This window comes from Eurytemora carolleeae, unplaced genomic scaffold (assembly GCF_000591075.1).
Source record: "Eurytemora carolleeae unplaced genomic scaffold, Eaff_2.0 scaffold323, whole genome shotgun sequence".
Taxonomy (NCBI): domain Eukaryota; kingdom Metazoa; phylum Arthropoda; class Copepoda; order Calanoida; family Temoridae; genus Eurytemora; species Eurytemora carolleeae.
This window is the reverse complement of record NW_019396331.1, coordinates 272,208-282,106: the sequence shown is the minus strand read 5'-3', so window position 1 is coordinate 282,106 and position 9,899 is coordinate 272,208. Positions and strand designations below refer to the sequence as shown.

The window sequence follows — 9,899 nt, the reverse complement described above, 5'->3', positions numbered from 1 at the left end:
CGGAATAAGAAAGAAAGAATATTGACTCACAAAGAAGAAACAATTAAATAGAAAATTATAGAAAGAAGTAAAACGTTTAAAGGGGAATCCGTGAAAGTTTTAAACCAGTTTAACAGAAAAATGGATAAGTAAAAACTATAAAAAGGTCCGAGAAAAACCCCCAGATTATTCTGAAATATAGAAAGGAACTTTTAAGAATAGAATAGATAGGATTTTAAATTTTAATGACTAAAAAAACCAGATACACACTACAAACATAAACTACACCCAACACCCTGTGCAATGTAAAGACAGGCACTGACTGACCCGCAAGCTACACTCACATATTTAGTCAGGACGCCGGGGGATATCCCAGGATACAGGGATACAGAGATACAAGGAAACAGGGATACATGGATGGAGGGATAAAGGGACACAGGGATTTAGGGGAAACAGGGGTATAGGGAAACAGGGGTACAGATGGATACAGGGATACAGGGAAATAAGGGTACAGGGATACAGGGATACAGGGATACATGGAAACAGGGGTACAGGAATACAGGGGTACAGGGGTACAGAGGTACAGGGGTACAGGGTTACAGGGATACAGGGATAAATGGAAACAGGGGTACAGGGATACAGTGGTACAGCAATACAGGGGTACAGGGGTACAGGGACACAGAGGTACAGGGATACAGGGATACAGGGGTACAGGGATGCAGGGGTACAGGGATAAAGGGGTACAGGAATACAGGGACACAGGGGTACAGGGGTACAGGGATACAGGGATACATTCGTTCAGGGGTACAGGGGTACAGGGATACAGTGGTACAGGGATGCAGGGATACATGGATACAGGGATACAGGAATTCAGGTATACAGGGATTCAGGGATACAAGGATACATGGATACATGGGTACAGGGGTACAGGGGTACAGGGGTACAGGGGTACAGGGATACATGGGTACAGGGATAAAGGGGTACAAGGGTACAGGGATGCATGGGTACAGGGATACATGGGTACAGGGGTACATGGGTACAGGGATACAGGGGTACAGGGATACAGGGGTTCAGGGGTACAAAATAAAGAGAACATGGCATAAACAGAGGGAAATTTAAGGAAATTATTGTTGAAGGAAACCTACGAGATTAATTCATTTTCTGGTTTTTTACTTTTTTCCAGATTTTTTAAAAGATAACAAAAAACCATTTAAAATAATGTTTTACGCCAAAATTGCTAATTATTCCATTGTTCATGAATAATTCAAGTATTTACATGTACTGAATCCTTCAAGTATATACATGTACTGAATCCTTCAAGTATATACATGTACTGAATCCTTCAAGTTTATACATGTACTTAATCCTTCAAGTATATATTATGTATCACAGCCATAAATATAAAAACTAATAAGAAATATGACAAACTTTTGTCAAAACTGATTTAATGCTTGTCAACTTTTTCGAGGATTTTGCATAAAATATTCAAAACTAATTTCGAGCATATTCCAATATAAATCACAATAGTAATTGAAATTATTATTTATAGCTTAAGGGAGTGTTAAGACCAGTTTTTTGAAGAAAATTAAGCATAACTATCCGTTTTATTATCTTTATTATTACATTATCATAAACAAACTATCGTTATTATTATCAATTTCATTATCATTATTATTGAGTTATCATTATCATTATCATTATCATCATCATTGTCGTTATTATGTTCATTATCATTATCAATATCATTATCATTATCATTATCTTTATCTTTATCAGCATCAATATCATTATCATTATTATTGTCATTATCATTATCATTATCATTATCATCTATCATTATCATTATCATTATCATTATCATTATCATTATCATTATCATTATCATTATCATTATCATTATCATTATCATTATCATTATCATTATAACTATCATTATCATTATCAATATCATTATCATTATCATTATCATTATCATTATCAATATCATTATCATTATCATTATCATTATCATCATTATCATTATCACTATCACTTACTCTAGAAGAGTATATAATGTATCCGCTTTTCTGTCATATTTAAAGATTACTGTTTGCAACCAAAGTCTGACAGGAGCTGAATACTTTAGAATGGGGGTTATCTAAATCATTGCTTTATCTCCTCTTTTTCTTAATCTCCAGATTAATAATCCGATTAGGATTAAGGGTATCCCTTTCTAAAGTTTTCAGCTTTGGAAAGAAAATAAGTTTTTAAGAATGAAAAAAAAATTGTTAAGTTCTCCCTTGCGAGTAGGTTGATGGAACTATAACTTGCAGACTGCTCCTCATTCAATCCTCGACAATGGTTTGCTTAAACATATTTGGATTCTTATTATTCTTCACTCTTATTCTACCATCCTCATTCGCGTTCAGGGACTGATCAAATACTTGGAATATTATATGAACATGGTTATTCACAAATAATGAGACTTTAGAGTGTACAATTTTGTTCAATATTTTTCTTTATTTTTTGGTTTCATGTTCTGGGATTGTATTTTTAACAGATGTTTAAGTTTACAGTGGTAAAATGTCTTATCATTAGTGGGTAACTCTGTATTAAATGCATTTTATGAAGAAAGTTTAATTCCCAGATTTTAAACTTTTCCAAAAATGTTTAAAAGGTTTTGATCAGTAATATGCTGTTCGTGAAAACGGGAAATATTTCTACTTTGTCATTTTCAAAGGAAACCAGTATTTTTACTATTATTTCAGAATACAAAAACAGGCTCATTTTTATATTCTTATATCTTTGCAACCCAATATTGTAGAACTTTGATGTTTCAAATAAACAATTCTGCTAGATAAATTAGCCAATGTTTAAGATTCCAAAGATTTTAATGAAATATGAATTAGAAAACTTAACTTTGAGGGTAGTTCATTTATTTGACAAATATTTGCTAAATTTGTTACTTAATTAATTAATTATGAAATCTGGTAAGAAAAATTCTGTATTTTTTAGTCTTTCTATTTTTATAAACTCGTCAAAACAAGAAAAACCATTTATAAATAAAACTTATTTCATTGAAAACTTTTAACAAAAACTTTTTCAAATATAAAGGTGAAACTAATTTTCTAAATCTTTATTTCTGAACAAGTTTGACGGTTACTATGATTCATGATTTATTCTAGGCTTTTAGCACTTTTCTTGGAACAATTTCAATTTTTAAATGTTGCTTTTCAAATTGCCATGTGTCGGTAATTTCCTAAAAAAAAATTTTGGACCCCCCCCCCCTATAACCCTCCCCCCTCCCCCTTCCTCCTGTCAATTTTGTACATGGATCTCATATGTAGCACATGGATATAATTGATCATGTGGCCGTAGCGCCTGGCCTGTTCTAGCCGCGGCGCTCGGCCCCTAGCCTGTCCTAGCCGCAGCGCTAGGCCCAGAAATTGTCTTAACCTAACCTAACCCTAAAATTAAAAAAAAATTTAAAAATTTTGCTAAAAAATAAGTGGTCATGTACAAAATCGTATACTAGGACGGATCCCATTTGTCTATGACCAGATCGTAAAACTCAAAATTTCACGGATTTTTCTGTTAAAAATCAAACTTTCAATCTTGGCCAAAAATTTCATCTCTACCATCCATGATTTTCTCTGTGGTAATTTAAATTACAACAAAAATGTTTGCCCAATCAATACACCCTTTTTGACGTTGATTGGATACAAACAGTCAAATAAACAGGCATACAAGTCAAATATATATATATAGATTCTTGACTTGTATGTCATTCAAAAGCCAAGAATAATACTAGAAAGAGGGGTGTTAGCGCCATAAAAAAACACCTTGAATACCTTTCTTCTAATTTCAATTTAAAAACTAATAAAAGCAGAACCTTCTTTGAAATTCAATATGAGTTTGAGAGATAAATTTAGCTAAAAAGTCCTTGTAACGTTTTGCAATTATCTTTAAATTAACTGGAATGTAAGGGAAACTTCGAGTGACATTCAATGCAAAAATGGAATACCGATTCACAACGGCACCCTTAAAAGCTTTGTCTGATCAGATATGCATAAGATATCAATGTTTATAATTTTTAAAACTGATTATTTTAAATGCAATGTATGCAAATGTGACTTGCGCATTTCTTTTGCTGGAAAACATATGGAATGATCAGAATTAAAAACTTTTAAACCTAGAAAAACGACAATATCTTCAACATTATTGATCCGGTAAATATGTCAAGGGTAGCGTTGTGAATCGGGAATTGCCATCTTTTCATGAAGGGTCGCACTTGAAATTACGCTTTCCTTCCCTTTAATTATTTTTGTTCAAAGATAGGAATTGTTAAATATTTAAAGTTTAAAAGGTACTTAGGGGTGTCCCACATCATATTAGATCGTCAATGGGTCTAAATTACGATTTTTGGGAAAAATCTGAAAATTTTAGAAGTTTGAATCATTTTGAAAAATTGAATAAGGCTGACATAAAAGTTTTCTTGCAATAAATGCTAGGTTTTTTAATATTATGTGTTTATTTTGGCGTCAAAGCTTGGAGATCTGATATGATATGAGACGCTCCGTATATAAATGTTTGCCAGTGCCCATGTTTAGCTCGAATAATGAGTCAGTTTAAAGAGCTCTAATGGCAGACCTCAAGGTAGTAGATTATGAAGTTGTAAAAAAATCTATATTTGGATTCAGAACTTTTATATTAAAGTGACTGAATACACAATTTTAAGGAGCCATCTATTGATATAGAGGCATGTCGAATTATCATCGGTACTCTTTAGATGTTTAATAGTTAATATTAGTAAAAGTAATCCCACTTTTTCTTCCTTAAAGGGACTGTAAAGGAAAATGATCTATTTAAACCTACCATTTCTATACAAAATTGTAACTTTATAAATTTTCGTATAAATTTGACACAGTTTTATATCAATTTTTTGAGACAGAAACATCAGATATAACTTTCATGGGTCACGATCAAGAGCTAAAGTGATTAGCTTTCAGCCTATGCATCCTTTCATTTTTTCTTTACAGTCCCTTTAAAATTAACTATTTTCAATTGCGGTTCACTGTTGCATTTATCAGCAGGAGAAAACGGAAACTGCCAGAATTAAACATTTTTCGAGATTAAAAACAAAATCTTCCTAACTTTTTGCCTAGACAGCAATGTCAAGAGTATCGTTATGAAATGTACAGGTCACTCTATAAATGGAAGATCTTTTTTAAAATCTAGATATTTATTTACGTATCATTATAGTTTACAGGATTGTTAATATGAATTTAACACAAAACTTTCTTACGACATTTTCTATGTAAATACAATTATAAATCTATAAGTTCGAGATTTAATTGTAACAGATACATTTATTTTCGTTTTTTCATGTCTGGATTGCTGGTAAGTTTATATTTAAGTATTGGTAAAGCAGCAGTTCGAGAGAAAAAACTACATTATATATTAAGGGTAGCGTTCTTTTGTGAAATCTGACTGTGAGATACTACATACACAATGTGTGTTATCTCTTATTAGAAAAGGCTACAATTAACAGTGTGCATGCTTTCACATAAACATACACGGGAGCGAGTTTCCATTTTTACATTAAAGTAATTTAATGTGAGCTTCATAACGAGGAACATTGCACGTTCTTCGTTAATATTGAGGCTACATTTTACGCGAAAATATGTCAATTCGTTTGTATTGAGGCTTCATAAGCAAGCGAAAGAAGGAACACAATTATTAAGAAGTATTCGAAGGAAAATGATAATTGAGAAAGGTAATAAATGCGAACATTGATGGTTCGTCTTAATAATATTGAGGCTTCATTAGCATGGTGTCCGAAGGGACTAAATATTTAAAAAATATTCTAATTACGAACATTGATGGTTCGTTAGTATATTTTGAGCCAAGAAGCAATTATGTTAGCTCATTGTATTGAGCTACAAATTTGAGATAGCGTTGTAGCGTAGTTGTCCTATCTTCTTGAGACGTCCTGGGTCTGTCGGTTCAGGAGGCGTTACAGTTTCATCAGACGTTATTTTTCGCCGAGAAGTACCGATATGGGGTCCCCCAGTTCCTCTGAGGTTCGACAGATTCAAGGATATTCTCGCACTCATTCATCTTCTCGGGTTCGGTTTAACTTGATAAAGAGAAGACTGTTTAGAAAGGGAAAACAAGAAAAAAAGAATTCTTTCGTTTTCCTTTAACAGCAAGGCCGTCGGGATTATGACTGAGCGTGTGGGTTGGGTTCAATTCTCATAATTTCAGATATCATTGGAATTCTGGAAAGTAGTTTAATTATCATTGGAAAACAAGAATATAGTTTAAACATTGAGAAATTTAAGTGATATCTTTGATTTTAATAATTTAATATCTCGAGATTCTATTGAGAAGTATGTACATCAGATTTTGAGCATATTTTAGAAACTAAAAATTAAAAACTTGTTCCTCAAATTTACGTTGAATGGCCTTTCGGTTTTGAGCACGATTGTTAAAACTTGGCACTTTGCTGCTTGGAAAATAGATTAGATACAATTCATTCTGTTAAACCTTTACAGTCCGGTGTGGTCCGTGTGCCCGTCCTCGGTTTCTGTGCAAAAAAGAAAATATATGATCCAGTGAGGGTGACTACAGCTGCCAGTTTCCCACAGAACTTTTTTAAAAAATCTTTTTTACCGTTAATTGTCAGTTGTGGGGTGTAGATCCGGGATCGCCAGGTCAGAGATTCGTCTGGCTGTCAGCTGGGACCCAGTTTTCGGCTTAACTGAGTATAAAGAAAAACTTTGAAAATTTTTTGCAATTTTAGTCGTATATTTTTCGGTTTAACTAAGTATAAAGAGAAACTTTGAAATTTTTTTGCAATTTTAGTCGTATATTTTAGGGTTCTTAACGAAATTTTTAATTACATATACTTGTTATTTCATCGCTTTAAGTTTTTTATTTCACAGACGTGATATTACAGATTTAGTTTTTGATAGTGAAGGATTACACTTTTAGATCGATTTTCATTAAGGCAGAAATTAGAGATACCTGACATATTATTAAAAAGAACTTACATTAATTTTTTTGACAGTGACAAGTTTTAAATAGGGTTTTTCAACAACGATGGTGAGATAAGATTAAAGAGTTAACGTCTTCGATTCTTCTACGGGCTCATATAAGTTTTAATTAATCTTTTTTACCGTTATTCCTTCCGTTGTGGGATTTTCTGTCTCATACAGCTACCGTGCACAGGTTCAGTGGGTTCCTCGTTAAACTATTTAAAAAGTATAAGAGAAATTGGGATATATGTGTAATTATTTAAGAATATTTAAAAGCCAGATGCTAGAAAAGAATTATTTTCGCGATTGAGAGAAAGGTTTCTTTTTCCTTGTCAATTTTTAATTGATTTTTTTTTCATTCTTACAAAGCATAAATGGCGGAAGTGCCATATTTTAACAATAAATGAAGAATAATAAAGTATATATATACTCATCCATAGTTTTTCAAAAAACCAGAAATTAAACTAGAAATTTAGATAATGTAAAAAAAGTTTTTTTTGCTGAAATTAAATTTGAAGAAAAGTGTTTTCCTTTTCTGTCTTTCCAGGCAAACAGGAAGGCAAAAGTGCCATAAGGAGTTTTCGTTACTGTGTCGGACATATGTCGGACATTTTATTTTTGAACAAGTTCATCAGGAAATAGAAGTTAATTTGGTTTAACCTTCTTCGGAAGGTAGGTAAAGTGTATAAATATATATATTTATACTTAACATTTTTTTTCCCCGAAATGGAAGGAAACAAATAATTTTTTTTGCAAGAAACTATGTTGCGTGAGGATTATTCTTACCATTTTCCTCAAGCTATTTAGCCACAATTCACTCCTCAGGTTTGAGATAGTTTGAAATGTTTAGGCAGTAGGAATAAGTTGAAAAAATGATAGATAGGAATAAGTACTGCAATAGGAAGTCTTAAAATAAATGGAAGATCAATGGAATTTATATCTGTATAGATCCCTTTAAACCAAAATACTGAATTCTCTCCAGTATTCAAATAAATCCTACTCAACTACTTCCGCTCTGCGCTGCGGAGAGAAATGTCTGCATTTCCGGAATAGTTCTCCTTGCAACTCATTCTCTTTCAATAAAGCAGGTAAGGGCTGGGGCTAAAAGGACCGGGGGGTCATTTCACGCTTAGACAAGGAAACGATTTCTTGTTTCTTTACCTGTTTATATCCTCATTTATTTCTAGTATATATATGCTTTTATCGTTTTTTATTTTGCCATTTATTTTTTCATGCTTTTTCTTTTCTTTTCACCTTTCATTGTTTATTTTCGTTTTTTTCTCCTAGTTTATTTGCCATTGTATCTGTTTCCTTCCTTTTCGCCTATCGCGTTTATTTTCATTTCTTTCGTGATTTTTTCCAAATTTCTTTTCCTATTTGGTTTTAAGCTCTCTCTCTCTAAATTATTTTTCTCGTACTATTTTTGTCTTTATTGAGATCTGTTACATTTTAAAATTTACGAACACATTTACCAAAAACATTTACAAGAATAATTTATTTAGAGAAAAAGTGCCGAACTGCTCAACTTCCTTTCTTGGAAAACCCAGGTAGGTAAAAGGATTTTTTAACTTTATGTTAAAAAAGAAATTTATCGACATTTTATTTGAAGAATCTATCGAGCTGATTGAGGAGATTTATTTTCATGTTGATCAGCTGGAAAATGTTGAAATGATCTGCAGGAAATATATCAATCAATTAATCAATGAAAACAAATAAAAGAAAATCAATGTTTTAACTTCAGGAAGATCTCAAAACTTTTGACTAGGTCAACCTCAAGATAATGTTTAAAAAGAATTGAGTCTTTGCCACAAACTCAAATTTTCTAATAACTTTATCTTTACAACCTGATGATAAAATTTCAAACTTATATTACTTTATCTAACATGAATCATACTTTCAAATATCTAAGGTCAACAACATTGGGTTGCAAAGATATAGGAATTTTAAAAACGTTCAAGTCAAGAGAGATGGCGGTTCCTGGTTTCGCATTCTTAAAAATTAATCAATAACATAAAAGAAAGCTTTGAAAACGAAATGTGGAGTTTCCATATGTTTCTTCAAAATATTTTTTTAAAACTGATATGTTTTTGTTTTTATATTTTAAAGTTTGTTTGATGTAGAGGAGGAGAGGATTGTTGCAACAGGATATTTTCAATTTTAAAACTTTTATTTTTTCATTTTCTTAAGGAATTAAATTATTCTTTAATCCTTCAACTTATGAATGAATCTCATATTTGAGAACAGCAAGCTGTTTAAATAAATTTACATTAATTTAAACATTCATTAAATTAGAGTTAGAAAAACTTTGAATGAATTAAATCTTCAACTTAAATTTTTTATGAATTTGATTCAAAATTAAATTCAAATCCGTTTTTAATTGGTCGCAGTTAAGAGACTAAAGATTACTCCAATGGAGCATAGGGTGTATTTAAAAGGTTGACGGGTGGGATTTTGACCTCGGTCCCTTTGTCTCAAGGACTTTGGCGTATAAACATCCTATCGTATTCTTTTCCCTTGTTTACTAAATAATTTTGCACAAAGTAAATATGTCCAGTTTTGTACATCCACCTAGATTTAATCATTTAATGTCTGAGTTTATTAATGTCGTCTTTACACCGGTCTCAGGACTTAGAGGATAATTTGAGAAAGAATTTTTCTCTTCTGGATGTGGAAATAATACCCTACAGCCTTGACATGCCTCCAATTGAAAACATTTAGACTGTCTTCGGTGATAAGCTTGTGGAGAACCGTTCAATATCCAATCTTTAAAAGAATCCTGAGGCCGAATTTAAAAAATTTGAGCGGCGGTTTAAATATAAGCCGCGGTAATGATTGAAATTTTAAATATTTGTCTCCATCAAAATTCGATCGTCATTAAATTTTTAAAATTTTGAAAATCCA

General features: G+C 32.0%; 1 protein-coding gene and 1 long non-coding RNA gene across 3 annotated transcripts; one reads left to right on the top strand and one right to left on the bottom strand.

Annotated features, from left to right (window-relative positions):
- The first annotated feature begins 2,293 nt into the window (after positions 1-2,293).
- LOC111701079 (uncharacterized) lies at positions 2,294-9,818 on the top strand. Its single transcript, XM_023472222.1, has 6 exons — positions 2,294-2,387; positions 2,647-2,698; positions 7,981-8,086; positions 8,501-8,545; positions 8,608-8,677; positions 9,119-9,818. The coding sequence occupies exons 1-6, from the start codon at positions 2,317-2,319 to the stop codon at positions 9,234-9,236; spliced, it is 462 nt and encodes a 153-aa protein (XP_023327990.1). The 5' UTR covers positions 2,294-2,316; the 3' UTR covers positions 9,237-9,818.
- LOC111701080 (uncharacterized) lies at positions 5,991-7,893 on the bottom strand. 2 transcript variants are annotated; one of them, XR_002765143.1, is made up of 4 exons: positions 7,785-7,893; positions 7,140-7,213; positions 6,634-6,721; positions 5,991-6,097 (listed from the first exon to the last, which is right to left on the bottom strand). It is a non-coding gene; the product is annotated as an uncharacterized LOC111701080 (long non-coding RNA). The 2 variants fall into 2 exon arrangements; XR_002765142.1 differs by lacking the exons at positions 6,634-6,721; positions 7,140-7,213 and having other exon boundaries at positions 7,785-7,891.
- Positions 9,819-9,899: the final 81 nt, after the last annotated feature.

Bases quoted from the DNA above. Each gene is read 5' to 3' on its own strand.
- LOC111701079 (XM_023472222.1), top strand. From the start codon at position 2,317: ATGGTTTGCTTAAACATATTTGGATTCTTATTATTCTTCACTCTTATT. The intron at 2,388-2,646 runs GGACTGATCAAA...GGTTTTGATCAG, and splicing joins CCATCCTCATTCGCGTTCAG to TAATATGCTGTTCGTGAAAA. The intron at 8,546-8,607 runs GTAGGTAAAAGG...TTTTATTTGAAG, and splicing joins TCCTTTCTTGGAAAACCCAG to AATCTATCGAGCTGATTGAG.